This window comes from Semicossyphus pulcher, unplaced genomic scaffold (assembly GCF_022749685.1).
Source record: "Semicossyphus pulcher isolate SPU_LCO1_2020_fin unplaced genomic scaffold, fSemPul1.0.p SCAF_9, whole genome shotgun sequence".
In the NCBI taxonomy this organism is placed as follows: domain Eukaryota; kingdom Metazoa; phylum Chordata; class Actinopteri; order Labriformes; family Labridae; genus Semicossyphus; species Semicossyphus pulcher.
In genome coordinates, this window is record NW_027211770.1 from 22,426,456 (window position 1) to 22,448,529 (window position 22,074).

Genomic DNA, 22,074 nt, shown 5'->3' on the forward strand with positions numbered 1-22,074 from the left:
GCTGTTATATATTCATATTTTTTTCTGTACACAGAAACGGAAATTAACCAAGAACTTAACGCACACTTTAGAGGAACTTGTATTTCCATTTGATACTTTATACCACCGCATTTATGAGACAAACATTGTACTCTTCACTCCTATGCTTTTTTATTTATTATATAATTATATAATATATATATATATACACATAAAGTTACTCTGCACTTTATTAATTAATTAGGATCGAAACATGAGCTTGTAAAATATAGACCTTTTGAATGGATTTAACTACACAACAGTGTATTAAGTAATAGCTAATCTTTTACCAGCTAGAACATTAAGATATTTAGAGTCCAATAGTATTATAATACTTATGAAGGGAACCTTTCTACATATAACTTTTGATACTTGAAGTACATTTTGGTGATATAAAACAGTCAAAACTTGTGTATGCAGTTATTACCTGTGTTTACATTGTGCTAATAGCCTACTACCTATTTCGTAATCAAGGGAGTTTTTCTGACGTTTTAGCATTGACTCTAGACCTGCTTAAAATGCAACTATTTTGAAGTTAATTCAGTAATACAGCCACTTAAGACCCTGCTGTGTTGATATAAATCCTCCTGATTAGTGATGAAATATTTTCAGCAGAAGGCCAGGTATCATCTGTCTGAGTGATACTTCATTAAAGGTGTGTGACCTCTAATGAAAACACGATTGCAATCAGCGATGGCATTTTTAATGTGTGGACGTGTCGCATTCTCAAAGCACGAGCGGAACCGGGAGCGCGCGCTCTGTAACCCCCTCCTCCTCCTCCCTAACCACACACAAACACACACACGCATCCATCCACCATACAGCTGTAACTGCTGGAGGGGGCCACACAGGCATTGCAAGGAACCAGCGTTCACGCGCCCGGTCTGTTCTTTAACCGTCTCCCTCGCGCTCCTCTGTGCTCGAGCCGTTCCTCAGTGCGCGCGCCCGCTCAGAGACAGGCTTCAGAGAGCCCGAAGAGCAGACGAGAGGCAGCGGGGGAGAGAGAAAGATGGAGGTGAGGGTCAGGGAGAGACTCCTGTGCCTGGCTGTGCTGTCCAGCGTCTTCTTCGTGGATTCAGTCCTCGGGAAATACGTCAAAGGCATCGTCAACACGAAAGAGGTGAGCGCTGATGTTTTCTTCACCTCTTTTAATAGTTTCCACTTGCGACAATGACACCGAGCTGGAGCGGGAAAGGGTCTCGACTGCGTATCCGCACGCAGGTGTCTCTGGTGGACTGTACCGCGGATAGACGGAGAGAATTCACCGTTAAGTTGCCTCTGGTATTTAAAGCCAACATACTCAGCTCTTTTCTGTTTGCCATTTCGCGCTATTAGCGTGCGTCTCATCTGTGGCGTATATTTCACCCTCATTATGACAGTCTTTGGCATCATTACAGCCCCAGTAAGCGGCACCCCACCAGTAAGCGGCTACCAATTGAGCCTCCAGTAGCGGTTAGGTTTATCATATTTAAACCAAGTGCAGCTTAACAGGCATGTTTTTAATGCCGGGCTTTCATGTAAATTAGCAGCTGTATTTTTGATTATGATTAGAGAAGCCGTTACAGGTGTGCGTCATATGGCTTCTGGGGCACCGCGCTGCTGGATTTGGCGATCCGGGCTCAGTCCAGCCTGGTCAGGGTTTTGGGTCTAATTTCTCTCAAATCAGCATCGACATCATCGCCATACCAAGACAACATCTGCTTTGAGTTTAAATGTTAGCTGTGCAGCTGTGCAGCGGATACTGTAGCTCTTTGTAATTCAGGAGGCTACCACCTGCTGTTCCACATCTCTGGTCGTATCCTCACGAGTTTGTGGATCAAGTTTGACTCACAAGAGTAGTGCAGAAGGGCTGTCTACCATTTTGTAGCGAGTTCAACAAGACAGGACACTATGCAGACAAAGTAGCCTCTGTAGTAACACTGGCAAGTGAGCTTTAATTTAAATTATTCATGGTCGTTTTGAAGATTATGGTAATTCTGTTGGAATTCCTGCATAAGCTGTGCAGTGGAAGCCAAAGTGTTTATCTCTCAGAAACAACAGAGGACATATTTGACCTTTCAATCTGTGAAGTCAGCCAACACTGGAGACTCTTTCTGGGGTTCAAGAACAAAAAATGTTTAGCAAACAGGCTTTTACAAATTGCTTGTTAAGACTGAAAATAATGTAAGAATCATATTTTTGTACCACAAACAAAATGTTTGTGTGAGGCATGAATGATAAAATTGTTGTCATAATTGATTCATCTCTCACATGAGCACCCTCTGCATCTGATGTCTCTATATTGAAGCTGCTTAGTGACCAACAGAAGGGGAAGTTGTCGCACTAGTTCGTTGGCGTTTGTATCCAAAATGCAACTTGGCAGCAAAACCCGACCCCAAAACTTTCAGATACTCTGCTACTAAGCACCAGTGTATCACCTTACTTGTATATCACCTTACCTGCCCCACAAAAAGAAAAACAATCTGTGAGCTTTAATTCTCACTCCACCTCCCTGACTTGTTTTGCTGACTTTCCCTGAACTCCGACTACATTAAATTCAGAAATGCGTCATGAGCCGAGAGATTGAAGTCCCCAGTTTGAATCCCCATCAGGTTGGCGATGGGGATCTTAATGGATAAATTGAACTAGAGGTGCTCATCCATCCATCACTGCTGGTGAGATGCCCTTGAACGCAGCGCTGAATTTGCACCTGCTCCAGTGGAGCTGCTCAGTGGCCGGCAATAGGTTCAACTGGGCAACTTCCAAGTGTGTGTGTGTGAGAGAGTGTGAGGCTCCTCTTGACTGGATGACTTCTAATTTTGCAGTCCTCTGCAGCAAATGAGGATATAGTTTTGTAAACATGACCACAAATAAAAAAGATTAGTAAATTCAGCACTTAAAATGCAGCAACTTACAATTCATCTGATAATATTCCCAAGTCATCTTTTAGTCTGTAAAAGTCATTATAAAGTTGCTCTCGTCCAATCAGCACTCAAAAATCCAATATTCAGTCAGTATATTAGCATGAAAGGCTAAACTAGCAAATATTTTGCTCATAAAATGGCCTAATTATAACCCAAATAGTTTCTGAAGGACAGCTCTACTACATATTTATAGATATTATAATTAAAACATGTTTTAATAACAGTTCATAATTGTAAAAACAAAGGATATGGTGAACTTGTTGCAGTATAATCTTTGGTCTTACTGCCTCTGAGGCGGTCTGTGATCCTTTTGACAACCTAAGCAAACAACACAGCACCCTGAATGACATCAGCTTACACTGGGTTTGACATATTGATACTGTGTGTATAGGTGTGTGTGTGTGTGTGTGTGTGTGTGTGTGAGTTTTAACACATCATCAGTCTTACTTGTCCATTACTGCCCCAAGGTCGCCCACTAATTCCACTAACTCCACATCCCCCCCCCCCCCCCCCTCTCTCTCTCTCTCTCTCTCTTCTCTCTCTCTCTCTCTCTCTCTCACACACACACCCACACAGTAACACTGTGCTTTAATGTGGTGATGCTGTAGGTGTATCGGTGTCTGCAGCGATGAAGGCAGAGTTTGTGCAGAGCAGTAAATTGACAAATGTAATTTAGCACCTGGGAGGGACGTACTGTTGAAAACTGCGGATAACAAGGGATATAAAGAGAAGCACAAGCAAAGTTATCCAAAGGCATCGGGGCTTCAGGCTGGTCAACGGCTTTATGTGGGCTGGTCGATGTGTGCAATTAGCTTTTGTGGCTCATGGTGTGTGCAGGCACTGATAAAATGTTCCTTTGAGGGGCAGTAGTGGCTTTAAGGTCAGAGGAAGGTCGCTGTTTTTAATCCAGTTGGGGAAATCTGTGAAGAAAATAAAAAGCTTTAACTCCGGCAGCAGCCGACGGCACAGAACCCCCGAGCAAGGCAGTAAACCCACACGTCTTCAGGCTGTTTGTCTTGTGTTTGCAGCAGACTGATGATAATCTTTAACAGAGCATATCCTCCGCTGACCTGAGGTCAGGCTGACGTGTTGCTCAGATGCATTCTGATGGCACCATCTGCTGTTACATGTGTCAACCCAGTTTCTAAATAGACTGGATGATTTGGGAAAAATATGTAAGTGCAAATATTTCAGTTGTGGTTATGATTATTCTCTAAAGATTAAACTACAGGCCTGTACTTGCGGTCTACAAAGTTGTAAATAGGTACCTTTTGTACCCCATTTGTAGCAGGTATAATCGATATCTTTTCAGATATGGGATTTTTAAAACCTCTTGTACAGGTTTTTGAGAGGAAAGACATCACTGATCATTGACATGGTGGACAATATTGTACATTATTTAATTTCTTTGAAGCAATTTGACTGCACACTGAAAAAAAGTAGCTTTATTAAATAATACTTAACATGATTATGCATGGGCTGCACCATGGTCCACTGGTTTGCACTGTTACAGCTAGAAGGTTCCTAGTTCGAACTCCGGTTCGGATGAAGTGGGCCTTTCTGCATGTTCTCCCTGTGCATGCGTTGGTTCCCTCTCGGTACTCCGGCTTCCTCCCACAGTCCAAAGACGTGCTCGTTAGGTTCATTGGTGACCCTAAATTGCCCGTAGGTGTGAGCGTGAAAGGTTGTCTGTCTCTATGTGTCAGTCCTGTGATTGACTGGTGATCAGTCCAGGGTGTACCCCGCCTCACGCCCAATGACAGTTGGTATAGGCTTGATAAGCGGTATAGATAATGGATGGATGGATGGATTATTATTATACATTTTCAACCACTCTAGTGCTGATGCTCTGCTACATGTGCTGCAGACAGTGCTGAGAGTATTGCAAACTATGGAGCGCTCTGCTGGACGAACTACTTGATGACACCATTTCTAAATCACCCAGCATCATTTTGTTTCATTATGTCTTAGGGTTGTCAAACATCACGATGGACGATGACGTTGTTTTTTCTTTTTGCAGAGGCACACATTTTTTTTCTTTGTGAACTAAGCACTGCAGGAAAAATGCAGGACAGGCTGTGAACTTGACAGAGCGAGCCTCAAAGCTTAAATAGGACCACAGTCCAAAATGCTACGAGGATCGTTGGTCGATAACTGTCAGCGTTTGACTATGGACCATGGCCTCGTCATCTTAGGACGCTGGCCTGTATTGAAAGTTTTCATGTCAGCACATATATTGGAAAACATGATATCCGCCGGTACTTATGATAGGCGTGTATCGGCCTGATAATATCAGCCAGGCTCTAATAATTAGTCTGTTTGTTGATGTTGTCCCAGAGATCCTTTTTTTCCAACCAGGCAGTCAGAGAAAAGTAAACTTGCTAATGATCCATAAAAAACTTTACACAGAAGTAGCTCACTTCTTGTCACCAGCATGTGGAGAGTTTAAAAACACGGGAGCAGCCAAGAACTTCCTTTTTGTTGTTTGTTTCACAGAATTAATGACATGATGTTAAAAATGATTAATCATTCGACCCTTGTTTCTGCCGTCCTCTGGGAGCGGAGGGTGGGGGGGTTTAGAGAATCAGCTCTGAAACCTCGCTCTGTAAAAAAAACCCGGCTGTGGACAGGTTATAATGTCTTGGTTCCTTGACTTCCTCAGTTAATGAACATTTGTGGATTAGACTAGAAAGGTCTTTAAACTTTTGTCCTTTGAAAATTAATGAAAATGAACAGATGCCCTTGAAAGTTCTTTTTCTAATTTAGAAAGTCCTGCGCTCATATTCATCAGCGTACCTCGGCTCACCGGGCCTTTATCCGTCCCAAAATCAACATCTCACCTCTGGAGGAAAAACAGTGTGATGGATGTCGGGGTCGATGAAGAAGCAATTTGAAAAAAGGATTTCACCAGGATCTCTGGACTTAATATGATCATGCAGTGAAGAGGCCCTGTATGTGACGTCTTATTTTAATTAATGTCACGTCTTATCTTAAAACATGCCACTTCTAAATTTTCCAATTTCAGCAAACAAGACTTAGAAAGTTTGTGAAAAATCCTTCAAGCTGACATTGGCGTAAGTTTCGGGAACCTTGCGTGCACAGTAATTCCAACTCAATCAGTTTTCCTGCATCTCTTTTTAATGAGGACATTGTGATTGGATACAGGCACTGTGTGACTGTGCAGACTGTGTGTGTGTGTGTGACTGTTTTCATGTGTCCATATGCTTGCCTGATGTTTATGTTCTGTGGTAGTGCTTGCATATCAATAAAGTCTATGTGTGTCGTTCAAAACATCCGGAAAGACAGAGAGGGACAGAGCTTGAGTGTGTTTGTGTGTGTGTGTTTATGTGTCGCAGCGTTGTGTAACCCTTACTAATGAATCATTGAGAAGCCTGGCGGTCCAGGGGTGACTTGACTAGCTGATTGGTAATTAATTGTTAATGAGGCTTAGCAAGCAAACAGGGATCTGGAGAGGAGAAGAAAATGACAGAAAGCTTCAGAGATGAAGGGACAGAAAGTTTCAGAAAGAAAAGACAGAGGGAATGAGACGGAGAGATGCTGAACTGACCGGATACTGCATCAGGCCATAGCACTTGATTAATGGGGTGTAGATACACACACACGCAATCGCGCACATGTGCAAGCACTCACGCTGGGGAGGTGCCTGAGTGATTCTGCATCACAATGCAGTGGCCATGGGGAACAGAGGAGACTAAAAGGGGATTAAGGTAGACACCTCATCTACTGTTGCTGTTCTCCAGGGCTCAGTCTCTTTTCTACTCGTCGCTTACACACACGCACACACACACACACACACACACACACACACACACACACGAAGCTATGCTGGGCTAACTCGCAGCAACTTGGTGGTAGTGACTCGTAACAACTGTCTGAATCCATGCTGTTGCTTGTTGATATTGTCTAGATTGTTAGACTCAGGCCATGTCTACACACACACGGGTATTTTTCAAAACAGAGTTTTTCCCTGCATCGTTTCCTAAAAAAAAAATCCCGTCCACACAATCACGGTTATAAAAAAAATCCTTGTCCAAGCGAAAACGGAAAAAACACAACAGAAACGCTGTCATGAGAATGCCACACCAACAGTTTCCAATTGTTGGAAGACGAAAGGCCCAAAGGCAGAGAAAATGTTACGCTTTGAAAAATACCCTTGAATGTGTCGACATGGCCTCAGTGGTGTGGGTTAAAGGTGTATGGACTATGTATTGCCAGGAATCTGGTGATATATGTCTCACGAAAAAGGGGTTACTATTCGATAAATTGTGTGATACTGTTAGCCAGTACAAAAAGTATGCATTTGTATTTACCTGTGACCTTCATCATCATACCTCTACAGTTTGTGCAATTTGTGCAAAGCAATTAAAATTTGCCTGTAGAATAAGATAAAATCTTTGCATGTCACTCTGTATTTAGAATAAAACAGTCTTTGAATATCAATACGTTATTAGACAAAATAAAAATGCGATTCTCAGGTGTGTTTACTTTCACTCCTACTGTAGACGACTACCACATATGTAAAAGCCTTACGTGGCTACAGAGGAAGTATGAAAAATCTGCTGTGGCTCAGTGGTAGAGTCGGTCGTCTCTCGATCATAAGGTTGGGGGTTCGATCCCTGACTGCTACAGTCGCATGTCGAAGAGTCCTTGGACAAGACACTGAACCCCAAGTTGCTCCCTAAGGCATAGCCTTCAGGTATGAATGTGCATACATACTGATTGGAAATTGGCACTTGGGCCTCTGCCACCACTGTGTGAATGGGTGAATGTGACATGTAGTGTAAAAGCGCTTTGAGTGGTCTAAAGACTAGAAAAGTGCTACAAACATAAGTGCAGTATTTACTCTGAAAAATCTGATAAATTGCCTCAAGTGATGTCACTCAAGTCAGTTTTGGTTAGGTCTGAAGACGACATGTTTGGAGCTACAATTCCTAAGCTTTCATCTTTGCTTTAGGCAAGCAGCTCATTGCTTTGTTAGGCACTAAATGGCCAAAAGTATGCGGACAGTATCAGAGCATTCAGGCTGCCTCTCGTGGCTTAGATGGAATCAGTGATTCATCCCGGTTGCCAGGAAGTGGTAAAAAATGTGTTTGTGTCTTCTCTCCTGTTTCAGACGCGATAGTGCCTAAAAGCCAGGTCGATAAAAAAAATGTTTGTCTGAGTTTGTTGAGGAAATATCTGACCGGCCTGCTTAGAGCCCTGACCTCAGCCCCATCAAACACCTTTGGGACGACCTGGAACGCCGACTGCGAACCAGGATTTATCACACCACAGCAGCGCCTGACCTCACTAATGCTCTTGTTGCTGAAGGGGAGAAAACCAACACAGCCAGGCTCTTACATCTTATAGAGGGCTTTCTTTGAAGAGCGGAGGCTGTCGGATGTCATTAGTTTGTTTGTTTTGAAAAGTACAGCATGGAAAAACTTGTGTTTGTAAGAGATTCATACTTTAAATTATTTAAAACATTTGGTTTATCGTCCAGCCCTTATTACTCTTAATTCTCTGTGATTAAACGGACAGAAGGTGGGTGTAGTGTCCCCTCTGTGTGTGTCAGCTTATGTCAGGTGGGAAATCTCACGTATTACGTTCTTGTACATTTGGAAGGTCACGCTGCTGCTAGGTTGATTTGAAGGACGATCGTAAGAGAGGGGGACAAAATAAAAGTGTTTGTGTCTGTTTCAATGAACGGCTTGGCCTTTTGATGTTTCTATGGCAGCTGCAAACTAAGGCATGCTGTAGTTGCTATGACAATAATGAATGGGGGGGGGTGACATTTGGTACAATGTGTGTGAAGTGGTGTGTGGAAGAGTGTGGGTATGCATGTTTGTTTCAGAGCATGCTGTAAGAGTGACAGATGCTCGTGGGTAATTCTGTGTGTGTGTCCAACAAGGGGGTCTTTCACAGTGCCACCCTGTTGTAAGTTAAATGATACCCCCACCCCTCCACCACCACCATCCAAACAACAGGACCACCCTTCTCTCCCCTCTCCAGGGATTCATCTCGGGGTCAGTGCTTCCCTCTGCTGCCCCGGTTGTCATCACACGGCGACGGGAGCGAGTCTCGGCTTCAGTGACTTTTGGAGTTTGCCATGAATTATAACCCGGAGGCTCGAGGGGATGAAGCGCGCTGGCAGCGGCTGAAATATGGCTGCGGTTTTGTTTGCTGTGATATATGGAGGCAGCAGTGCTAGCCACGCTACACTGCTCTCTGGTTGCACTTTATTTCTCAGCACAGAAATTACTGTGCATGTTTATGTAGGGAGAACAGAGGGCAGAGGTAATTATACAATAATGGTGCACGGGGAGTTTTGCGGTTGGGTGGAGATCAAGATTTAATAACAAACCAACCTTAAGGCTCGTTTTAATAAAGAAGAGGAGAAGAGAGCAACAGATTCTTTGGGACAAGAAGTAACCTTGTGTGCGAATGCTGCTGCATTCGTGTTGTGGTTCTGCTTGTTTTAACAATTGAAAGGTACAATTGATTTTATTACATGGCGTAGAACTTGGAGATGCATCAGTTATATAATGACCTGATATAAGTCTAGAGACTATCATCTGGGAGAGGACTGCACGATATTAGAAAAATCTGTGTTGTGCGATTATAGGGCAAAATCAAGAATGATATGTATCACGATATTTCATGTTTTCTGGAAACGTAACAAATAATTAATCCATATAAAATATAACCACATGGTGAAGCCTATTTTTGGACAATCCTGTGTGAATTAAATACTTGACATTAAATACTTGGACTGAGTCCTTTTCTGCACATTGTGTGTCCGCCCTCTCCATGTTATTAAACAGCGCCCCATCTATGGTTCACTCCAGGTTCACTCCCACGTGCAAGGATTAGAACATAAAGCATTTTCATAATGACATAATAATTGCCGTAAAGCAGTTAGGGCTGAACAATTAATCGAAGTTTATATAATATTTCAAATTGCAGGAGGTGCAATATTTATATAAGATGAAATGTGTGTCAAAAAACCATTTTAATTTAAATATTGTGCTGCATATATGTTCTGGCTTACACATCATACACAGATGTAAGCATCGAATATCTTTGTTTGGTACAGATCCCTGCAGAAAACACACTATAATCACTTTAATATGTTCTTCAGTGAAAATGAGAAAAATTATGTAAAAAAAGTATCGTTCAATTTAATATCGAAAATCATATAGAAATGGCAGTGTAAGTCAAAATAATCACAATCGTTCGGCCATGGAGGCAGTTCAGCTGATGATGATAGAGACGATCAAAAAACACATACGAGAGACATTTTCATATTGTTTTAACAATACATGTTGTCATACTGCCCAGCCCTGTGCGATTACTTTGTTCAATATTGCGATATATATAGATGCGATAAATAAACAAATATTAGAGTGAATATTTGCTTTAACTCACAGTTTCTATGTCTACCTGCTGTTCTGCATGTTTTGCACAATATCTGTTTGCAACATGTCCCTCCTGAATCAAAAATAAATCATTTTTTTAATGCTAAAGTGACACCCGTTACTCTGAGGGTCGCTGATATCACCTCGGGCTTCATGTCATTGCATCAAAGTGGTGTGAAAGCATGACCAACAGACCCAGGGCTCCATCCAATAGGTGCATTTTACTCTTACTTAGCAATAAAGTGTGGCTTCTTTCCATAAAATAAGTTTTCATAATCATTGCGATAACTTTACAGACTTTTGTGAATGTTTTTATTGTGAATGCTCATATTGCAATACAGCGAAAAGGCGAGTTAGTGTGCAGAACCTAACATGGGATTTATACACCATGCAATTGTGATTTCCTCGTTGTTAAAGCTACATTGCAGTAGAATAATTCAACAGTTTACTCTGTGAAATAAAAACAAAAAGATCCACTTTTATCTTCATATCCAGATAACTTATCGCACTTAAGATGGGGGTAAAAAAGTACTACAAGTCACCAAATCATTATAACTGTCGTGAGCAAGGATGAATGTGCTCAGTATTCTTCAGGTGGTGCCCAAACTGTGTCCTGATCCAGGTAAATTATTAATGTAAATCCTGACAGACCTGCATCTTATTATTTCTGCTCGATGTTCTTAAATTAATTCATAAATGTTTGGCTTGCTTTAAGAATATGAAGAAAATGCCCACTACAATTCTTTGAATCCTTAGGTGGAGTCCAACCAATGGAGTTAAATGCAAAGATATTCAGTTTACCGTCATGTAAGCCGAGAAAATAAGAAGCTGAAACCAGAGTGTTGTAGATGTTATTGATTGAGAGATGACTGTTGAGCAACACAGAAAAGATGGTTCTGTAAAAAAAATAATATATATATATATATATATATGATTCATTTTGCTCAATACATTATAAATGTATTATAGAACAGCATTGTTTTGGCAACAGAACTAATGTACAGTATTGTATCAGCATCTGTACAGAGAACCTATAAAAATGATTACAAGCCCTGTTAGTGAGAGCCAGAAATAATGTAGTATTTGACGCCCAGCTGTAACCTAAATGTAATCATTCACAAATACAGAAGCTTTAGTGGCCCAACAATCATTTTGTTAACCGAGCACTTAAGAGACTTACAATAATTAAAAAGAATGAAAACCACAATGAGGCGCCGCATTAACTAAAAAGCATTTACCACAAAAATGTAGTCCTTTGAAATGAATCCAGCCGTGGTCTCTCTCTCTCTTGTGTCATTTGTCTGAATAAATATAAAGTCATTTGTTATTCTGATTTTGCCAGAACAGCCATTACTTTTCTACGAGACGTCTTATTCTGGTTCAAAACTCCTCATTCACTCCGGCTGCCTCAGGAGAGCGACGACCCACACCGCGTTGTCCGCCACAGAAAGAGAAGTGTGTGTAAACAGTATAAAGGTGACGAGGTGTTAGTGCTGCGTTCAGCACTATGATCCGTATCTACAGAATGTGTCGGCTGGATAGAAAATATATATATTTATATATATATAGATCTATAGACCACCAGTGACTGAGCCGCCATGCCGGGGCTGCTGCAGTGCCTTATGTAAGCTCTGTGAAGTACACCATCAGCACTATTATCTGGTCTCATGCTGCCGAGCTTATGGCTGAATAATATTAAGAATGGATATTTTATTCTTCTTCTCCACCTCTCTCCCGTATTAATGTGCTCAGCAGGCCCTTAATACCCTCTCTGTTTACCCTCTCTAGAAGTTTACCCTCCTGGCACTCCTTTCCACTTTCTCTTCTTTTTCTTTTTCTTAACTTTTTTTTACTTTAACACCCCCCTTTATCTTCTTTACGGCCAGGTTTATGTCCTCTCCCACTTTTACTGCCCTCGCTGGTTGGTCTGTCAGTGTGTCGTTCATTCACTCCAACATTTTGCTCCGCACGAAAAGATCTCATGATCCTTTTTGATGGATCCATTTTATATTACGGTACTAATTCCTGTCTCCTAGAAGTTAATCCTAAGTAACGTCTTCCCATTGACATCATACAGTTTGTGAAATCTCCCTAGCTATGATGGTTCATCCCTCGACCAAGTCACAGCAAGAACTACTGACTGTATAATCGGCTAATCTGACACAGTAACAATCCGAACGATGGCTTAACTATAAAATGGTGTAGTCGGCATAAATGATACCTGCTTTAGTAGTCCCCTGATATTTTCTTTGGCCCACAAAGCTATTTAGTTCTTTGCAAATTGGACAAGGCCATGAATTCTGGGTTGACTTTTTTTAAACAGAAAAGAAGTTCTTTTCTTTTCAACGAGAAAATGCCCTTTGAAAGAGTTCACCAGTTACAAGAAGCTTTTACTGGTAATACTCCTCAAAGAAAGCAACCATCCTCCATTAGCATAAAATCTCAACCCAGTGTTAACCTGTTGCGGATGGGAGATGCCGTGTTTTTTAATGTAGCAGGTCTTCTATTTTTAATAACTCACCGATCAGGCTCAGGATAGTTTCCTGTAGGGACACAAAAACAACCAACAACCTCCTTAAAGCTGTATATTTCCACCGGGTTCATGTGGTGTCTAAAATCTATTTCCTTTGTCTTAGCTCAGTCTGCATGATTCAACCACATATTTTGAGCCTTGCTTTGCTCAGAGGGGGTCACTGATTACTAACATGGCAACATGGGAACTAATTCTGAGTTATCCTGCTCTCAGAGTAGGGTTGCTAACGTTTTGTGATTCATTTTGTGAAACTGTCTACCTAAGAACAAACCAAGACTTTAGGATTGATCTAACTCATGTTATTCAGAAATGTATCTGTGGAAACAGCCTTGTATTTGTAATTCATAACCAAGTACCTATAAGCTAGTTAAGCTAGTTTGTAATAAGTGTTCATAAGCAGATGTTAGCATGCTAATAAACAGAGAGGGTTAATGTGGAAAATATGATTTCGATCAGCACATTTACTTTGTCAGTGTGAGCATGTTACCGTACTGATGTTAGCATTTAGCTTAAAGCTGTACAGCCCCACAGAGCTGCTAGCATGGACTCTGAATCTTGCCGATGTCAGAGTATCATCCTGAAAGAAACCGAATAAACAACCAAACTGCGAATCCTCGTCTGTTATACTTTTAAAACGACACAACCTTAAGATCACACCCGTTACACTTGCTTCATCTTAATTTAGCATGCTAATATGCAGATGTTAGCATGCTTATAAACTAAGATGTTTAATGTGTTAAAAATGATATCTGCTAAACATCAGCACAGTAACTTTGTCAGTAAGTTAGCAAACTGATGTAAACATTTAGCTTAAAGTCATACACCTAAAAGAGCCACTAGAATGGGCTATGAATCCTGTTTGTCTTGCTTTATCTTAGATTAGCATGTAAGCAAATGTAAGCATGCTAGACTAAGATGAATAACACAGAATGTAATGTGATAAACATCAGAACATTGACTTTGCCAGTGTGAGCATATTAGCATCCCTGACGTTAGCATTTAGCTCAGCCTTAAAGCCTAACAGGACTCTGCATCTTGTTTCTGTCTTGCTTCATGTTTTGTAAAGTTTTTATTTGACCTTTCACCCTCTCTTTTCTCTCTCCTGTCTCCAGGACTGGGTTTTCCTCACTCGCTTCTGCTTTCTCACCGACTTCGGGCGTCTGGACTTCCGGTTCCGCTATCCAAAGGTAGGATGACTTTCTTAAGCTGTGTGTCTTTGTAGTTTTTGCATCATGCATTTGTTTTACATCCATTATTTTAAAACCAGTTTTTAACAGTGCCTCAGCCTGGTCATACTTTCTTCTCTGGAAACTTATTGTTAACTTTTCTTCTTTCTTCATCCTTTCTTTCCTTTCTCTATTGTCTTCCTCCTTCCTTCCATTCTAGTTCTCTCTCCTTCCTTCCTCTCACCTCGTCTAAAGTGGTGCCATTGCTTATTTTCTTCCCCCTCCTCCTTCCTCCGGCTGTTCCTGCTGTTCCCCCCTTTCCTCTTTTCCTATACTCTCCTCCTTTCACTTCCCTTCGCTCTATATTTCTAGACGTCTGTTTTGTTCCTCCATGCTGTCTTGTTTTTCCCATGCCTTGCTTTACTGTCATAGCCTGCAGACTTTGGAAACAGTTTTGGTCGTATAAATCTCTAACCGTCTCCCTGCCTCCTCTGATCTGTGTACTCGCTCTGCTCTCTCTCTCTCTCTGTCTCTGCCTCTGCTCTGTGCAGTCTCGCTGCTGTCAGAACATATTGCTCTACTTTGATGACAGCTCTCAGTGGCCAGCTGTGTACAAGAGGCCTGAAAAGGTGAGATACTGACACCCTCTGCATCATCTCTTTCGACAAGCCATTATTAAAGAGAAATACGGCTCCTTTTACTTATCTCATGTCAGCGCTTTAATGGAAAAGCCCCGTGACTCCAATTTAGATCATTTTCACATTTTAACGTGAACTAAAGGATCGCATGCTGCCTGGAATATAACAAAGCTGTCTTTTTGAGTTCCTGAAAGGCCTTTCACTCGCAGGCACTGATTTATTATTGATGATACACGCAGTGATCAAGGATGGTGCAATCCATATTTGTGAACAGAGAGCTTCACCTTTAAGTGAAGCTGCTCCACGAGAAATGACAGCAAAAAGATCTTCTGCAGTGTTTTGTTCAGACACTGGAAATAGTGTCATTAACAGTTTTTATACAGTTACTTTGGACTAGGGATGGGCTTTTGAAGGCATATCAATATTTGAATATTGTATTAAAAAATATCAGATATTAATCTCACTACAAAAAACAAACAAAAAGTGTAGCGCACTCATACTGGCTCAGTGTGGGCCCCCTGATAAGCTACGTTTCAGCCATAGGGCCCAATCGTACACCCGGCACAAAGCATTTCTGCTGTTTAAAGGGCGTATCAACAAGATTGGCATACATCAGCAAGTTCACAATGCTCGAGTCTCTGTTTGTTACTCACACAGGGACGCACAGTAGCGCTCTTCCTTCATAAGGAAATATCAGTGTCGACTGCTGACGCAGTGAAATAAAGTTGTTTATGGGACAGAGGACTGAGAGCTTTTGTTTCCCTCGTCTCCTCACATCACGATACCGCTTTCGGTTTGTTGTCGATCTGGTGATGCCAGAAGACGAGGACACGCTCACCTCTGCCTCCACACAACGAGCTTCACCTTTAGCTCGAGACCCGCACGAGGCTAAAAACTGCCAGAGACCGACACCAAGCTCTCCATCGTGCGCGCTCTCTCTAATGCATGCAGAAACAGACACACTCACGCACATGGAACTTAGAGGTAAATTTATTACAATGCTCAAACATACTACCTCTGACACCGAAAATCATGCCCACAGATATTTTTACACTGTCCAGTATCCATTACACACGCACTGGAGATCACAGCCATGTGATCCCGTCCGATCCTGGCGGCGTGTCTGGAGATTTAAATAATAAATGAAGTTACGCTGCTGGGCTCTTTATTTCTACTTTTTACTTATTTTAAATGACATTGGTATACACGTTTAATGACCAATGTGTGATTGATATAGATAATTAATATATTTAATGAACTTTAGGCAAAAAAAAAATCCATAAGCTACAGCTAAAGTCGAATACCCACGTCATTTAGAATAACTGAATATTCGTAAATCCGTGCCCATCGCTATTTTGGACCAGTACTCAATAACATTAGAGCTGAAATAAACTGTGATTAATAAAAAATAAAGGATCTACTATCAGCTCTGATTAAAGGATTTTTACGTCTTTAGTGGGTGATCAATTCAGGAATTACAACCCTGTCTTTGTACTGATGCACGGTTTAAAATTAGGGATGCCAATGTATAATAAAGAGCTATGATTGGTATTGATATTGTTCATCCATCACTGGGTGAATAAAACTTGAACTTCAAATCCAATCTGCTTCACAAGAGACTGAGCCAAAACAATAGAAAATGCATCTTTGTATGGATTTAGAGGTTCTCCTACATTTGCTGGATTCCCAAATGTATACGCCAAACCACGGTCTGTGCAGCGTCCTCTAACACCTGGTTGATTCCATTATTTTCAGTACAGAGAGCAGATTCGTGTATGTTCGCATGCATGAGTCCTGCACTTTATTCAGCTGTATATGCTTCAGTCAGCTGCTACAGTGAGATATAGCATGATACAGTCCATAAAATCAACATTAAATTGCTTTCAGAACCAATAAAAAATGCATTATAGGACCATTTACTGTAGGCAGACGTTGGTACCCTCCACTCATCCATTTTAAAGCTGTGCCTAAACAGCCCAGTGTTGCTTTATCTGCACGCTGTATCTGATAAAACTGTTTTTACTGTTGTGTTATTAAATTATTGTTATTTCATGTTTTGTGTACTATACAGGAAATCCATCTTGAGTGGTGTAGCACTGTCAGAAACTAGAGCAACCTTGCATTTCTTGGTCCACGCCATCATTCGGTGCTGTCATCTTTTGACACATTGATGAGACGTTATTTTTGTATACATCCGGCACAGCTAAAAACAGAGCACCATTTGTCAGCTCTCAGCTCGCTTTTGTGTCTGTCTCTCAGAATCAAATACTACGGCCTGTGTTCGACATTTTGCAGCCATAGTCATTGAGCAGCCACACACAGGAAGAAATCCATCACAGAGGAGTCGGAAAATATCCATTTTAATTCCTCTTAAGGCAGCTTCAATAGATCAGAAGGCACTGCAGTCATAGTTTCAATTACGTTTCGATTAAACACATATTTTTCTGGACTGGAAAAACGGTCTGCCATGCTTCACTGCTGCTTTGTTATTACTTAATATGCATACTGCTGAACACTTGTGTAACCTGCAGCTGCATGCGTCAAGTTGTGGCACTTATTCTGAGCTTTATATTATGTGATATATGTGAAAACTAAAATAGAAACTGATTAGAAAGGCAAGAAGGTACAGCAGTCTTTAATTAGGCCAGATCTTAAAGGAGCAATCCGCCCCTAGAAAGAGCCACTTCCAGTCAAAGCTGGTGTTCTCTGTAATCAATAAAAGCAATAATATTTCTAACTGGGGCCATAGCTGTGGAGAAAGTTGTACACACAGCTCGTGGTTTCACCCATTCTACATTCCTACAACTCCCAGCGTGCTTTGCACCCCTCCCTCTGAAAGGAACGGCCTAGCGAGACACGCTGGAGTGAAATACGACTGTTTTCTCTGCAGTCAACGGCTCAGTTGAGCGGTACAGAATCTGAAATACGTCGAGGATATACCGGTGGATCGTCTAACACATCTTCAGGTCTGCAGTCTACATTTCAAACCTGACAATTTTGAACGAGACATGACATCGGAGGCGGGCGTCCTAGATTGACGAAGTGTAGTTTAGCAAGGTTCCTGGCCTCCGCCAGATGATGCATTTTACGTAGTCTGGCGGAGGTTTTCCACGACCCATTGGAGAAGCGGATAGCGTTCTCCAAAGGTACAGAGAGAAATTGCATTTTTTTCTACCATAATGGTATTAGCTCTTGGTAATAGCATGATAGGACTGAGGTTGAAAATCAGCGAACTGGCCTCCTTAATGTTTTCAATGTTGTTCCTATTTTTATCTTATGCTTTCTCCTGACAGAACTGCTACCAGAAGGAAGCGGTGCTGAGGCCAGAGAACAACCAGGTCATCAACCTCACAACACGCTACACCTGGTCAGGCTGTGTGGTAAGAACACACACACCCACACACAAACATAAAGATATACTCACACGTGTACCGAGCAGCATCCCGTCTTTGAGGATCCCACAGACTCTAATGCAAAGAGGCTGTTCTGTAACTTCAGTTGACCTTGTACCTCTTTGTGCTGATATACAGGATGCGTGTATACAGCGCACCACATTATTCCTTTTTATCGCTACACATGTGAACTTATTTTCATCTCTCCCTTTGCAAACTTCTTTGTTATGCAAAATGGGAACAGAAATATGCAAAAGAGGCAAACAAAAAGAGACAGAGGCAGCTAATGGCCTCTAATGTGTTTTTGTAACATTTTACGGATTCACACGTTTGCACTCTTGATGATGCATCCAAGTCAGCCAGAAAGGGCGCAAAAGATCTTTTTCTCCTGCAACACCTTTTTTTTTTAAAGAAAATATTCCTTTTGTCTCTTTTTCAATAAGCTGCACAATGTGTTTGTTTATCACATTAGGAAGTGTGATTGCCAGAGTGCCTCTGTTGTTTTGGCTGTTAGTGGATCCTGTTGACACATTTCAGGCTATATCGGGGTGTGAAATATGTTTCTATCTTGATATTTCAGTCTCCCACTCTTTTGTGATAATTCAGCGTCTCTGAGGTAAAACGTGATGCCTTTTCGGATAACAACACCGTCTGTGCACACAAGCGTTTCCTTTTTCCTTCTATCTCTCTCTCTCTCTCTCTCTCAGGTGGAGGGAGACGGGAACGAGGAGGTTCTGAGCTGCGTGGGTGGTCGTAGTTTCCGCTCGGTGAGGGAGAGATGGTGGTACATCGCTCTCAGCAAGTGTGGGGTAAGCACTGACCTCTGACGCCGACCCCGACCCCCCGCTGGCTATTCCTCCTGATAAGGGCAGGTGTATTATCAGGCGGTTGCCTTGGCTACGTATTGCTCTTATCGCACAAACAGACTCGGAGGGCTCACTTGCAAACACAACCGCTAATACACTGTGCATTTTTTCTGCTGCTCCTCAGATAGACAGACATCATCATTGCCATTACTTTCATCATCATCTTCTGTCCGTCATATTTAAAGACAGATTGCTCCTTAGGCGGATGAGTGATAAGTAGAAAGTCACGTGCTTGTCTTCAACATCTAAAAATATATTCAAATCTGGCTTTTTAAACGCAGAAAGAAAGTTGCCAACATTTTAAAGCACAGTTTTCTAGTTTTTGCAGGGAAGCAAAATAACTGGAACAGATTTCAGGTGCGAGCAGCAGCACCCTGAGAAAGGCTCTGTGAAACTTCGGATGTTTAAGCTTAATTTTAGTGCTGGCTCCCTTTTAAAGGAGCAATTCTCCCCTGGAAAAAGCCACTGTCAGTCAAAGCTGCTGTTCTCTGTAATCAATAAAAGCAATAATATTTCTAATTGGTGCCATAGCTGTGGAGAAAGTTGTACAAGCAGCTCGTGGTTTCACCCACTCTACATTCCTACAACACCCAGCGTGCATTGCGCCCCTCCCTCTGAAAGGAACGGCCCAGCGAGAGGCGCTGGAATGAAATACTACCGTTTCGCTGCAGGCAACGGCTCAGAACGATACAGAATCAGAAATACGAGAAGAATATACCGGTGGATCGTCTAAAACATCTTCAGGTCTGCAGTCTACATTTCAAACCTGACGATTTTGAACGAGACATGACATCGGAGGCGGGCGTCCTAGATTGACGAAGTGTAGTTTAGCGAGCTCCCTGGCCAGACTGCGTCAAACGCGTCATCTGGCGAAGATTTTCCTGGGCCCGTTGGAGAAGAGGATAGCGTCCTCCAAAGGCAAAGAGCCAAGTTGCATTTTGTTTTCTACCATAATGGCATTAGCTCCCCATAACAGCATGATAGGACTGAGGTTGAAAATTGGCAAACTGGCCCTTTAAATTTTAAATCATCTTGAGCACAATCTTCGTCCCAGTGTTTCCCCGTTTTTTGCAGCTCGCTAAAAAGTTAATTAGTCTTATTAGGAGAAATGGCAAGGGAGTTTAACCCTCTGTTGAACAGTATTTATCCACAGGAGACAGAAAGATAATTAAAGAAAGATTGCATTTAAAAAACTGATATTCTACAAAGGATTACCAAATGTTGTTGCTCCTTGCAGACCACACAACCCCTCGCTTCCTATCTTAAACCTGATCTGTGCATCTCTCTGAGCTACCTGTGGACACCGTGAAGCTCTTTATCTCTCTCCAATGCTACAGCACTTCCTACAACAGTCTCTTAATATGCAACCGTCTCTGCTTAAACTGTGCTAAATACGCCTTACAAGGACTCCACTGTAACCTATTGATTAGTTAGCTTGGGGGACTTTTAAGCCTGTTGTTGTTTTATAATGGGACTCAGAGTTGTGCTCGTGCTGTGCGAGGAGAAGAAGTGCGAGCTGGTGTGCGTGTTGTTTGTCGATGCGAGTCTGCGCTGGGGCACTCGGTGAAGAAATCGTGAGCTCCTATAATGATATCTCATCTCAGTGATGATACATCCTCCTACACAGAGGGCTTCAAGTCAAGGACGAATCCCGGGAAAAGGTGTGTGTGTTGTTTGTTTATTTATGTGTGCAGTGTTTTCATGTTTTTAATAGCGGCTGAGGATGAATAAGTAAGATTTCTGCTGGATCTGTATCACTGCCTGCCTGCTGACTGTCAGTGTCACACTCTGGGTTGCATCAGTGTCGTGCTGCTGGTCATGATTCTGTGTTTGTGTGTGAGTGGATTTTTTTTTTGTGGGTTTGTTTTTGTGCTGTCGGTTGAAGCGCTGGCTGAAGAGGGATATGATTAGAAGGGATGCTTCCTGCAGTGTGTGGTTTAGTGTCACGCCAGCGTCCGCTGATAGACATGCTGCCTAATGCTGTTGGACGAAAGTATAAAAGCTCGTCTCAACTCCCGGGGACATATGTACGCCGTGCCCCGCAGCCAATTTCCACCCCTCCTCTCCCACCACTCTGCTCTCGCCTCACTTTCACACCTCCCTGTCTTTCCAACCTCTGTCGCTCACAATCTTTGGCTACGTCCACCTCTCTTTCAGCTCCCTGTCACCAAGCTGTGATGCGTTCCACGCCATTTCATATCTATTTACCTCTCTGTCTCCTGCTCCTCTCTGTCAGACTGCCTCTAATTGTGTTTTTCCTCTGCGTCTTGCCATCTCACTGGTCTCATTTCTTCTTTGCCTCCCACTCATTTCATGCGTGCACCCACTCTTTTATGTCCTTCTACATATTTTCTTCTTGTTGTCCCCGTTTCTCTCTTATCTATCTCTCCTTTCATCTACTTTCCATCTCAGTCTTTACCATGCTCTGAAGTGGGCCTTACTCTGCCTCAGCTCGTAGCTGCTCAAACTACAGGGTGTCTGCTCTGAATCACCTGATTTAGACTCGCCTGCATGAGATGTGAGTTTGATCATTATTCAACGTTTCCAAGCAATTTCACCTGATTAATTATAGCAGGAAACCTCAAGGCGGCAAATAATCATTATTTTATCAGAGAGAATAAAGACAGTCATTATAAATAAAATTCAGGTCGTCACAAATTATAGAGCAGGAGACCTCCGGCAGACAGGATGAATGTTTTTCAGACATCTGAAGTGCCGGATCAAACAAAGTTCACTGAAATTAGTTGGCTTGAATGTTTGAATTGAATTGTTTTCTTTGCATGACTCCTGTTTAACTTGATATTTTACAGTCTAAAAAATGTTTAAAGGACCAGTTTGCCGATTTGCCGATATCATGCTGTTATGGGGAGCTAATGCCATTATGGTAGAAAACAAATGCAATTTCATTCTGTGCCTTTGGAGGACACTGTCCGCTTCCCAACAGCCCTGGAAAACCTCCGCCAGACGTAAAACGCGCCATCTGGCGGAGGCCAGGAAGCTCGCTAAACTACACTTCCTCAATCGAGGACGCCCGCCTCCGATGTCATGTCTCGTTCAAAATCATCAGGTTTGAAATGTAGATGGCAGACCTGAAGATTTTTTAGACGATCCACCGGTATATTCTCGTCGTATTTCAGATT

At 42.1% G+C, this 22,074-nt stretch overlaps 1 protein-coding gene across 1 annotated transcript in view; it reads left to right on the top strand.

The window, feature by feature from the left end:
- The first annotated feature begins 1,012 nt into the window (after window positions 1–1,012).
- The window catches only part of tmem145 (transmembrane protein 145), a 46,835-nt gene continuing 25,773 nt past the window's right edge, over window positions 1,013–22,074 (top strand). Inside the window, exons 1-5 of the mRNA XM_069657097.1 lie at window positions 1,013–1,138; window positions 13,985–14,059; window positions 14,590–14,667; window positions 17,970–18,056; window positions 18,776–18,877. Of these exons, the coding sequence (XP_069513198.1) occupies window positions 1,028–1,138; window positions 13,985–14,059; window positions 14,590–14,667; window positions 17,970–18,056; window positions 18,776–18,877 (453 nt within the window). The 5' untranslated portion in view covers window positions 1,013–1,027. The remainder of the gene's footprint in view (window positions 1,139–13,984; window positions 14,060–14,589; window positions 14,668–17,969; window positions 18,057–18,775; window positions 18,878–22,074) is intronic.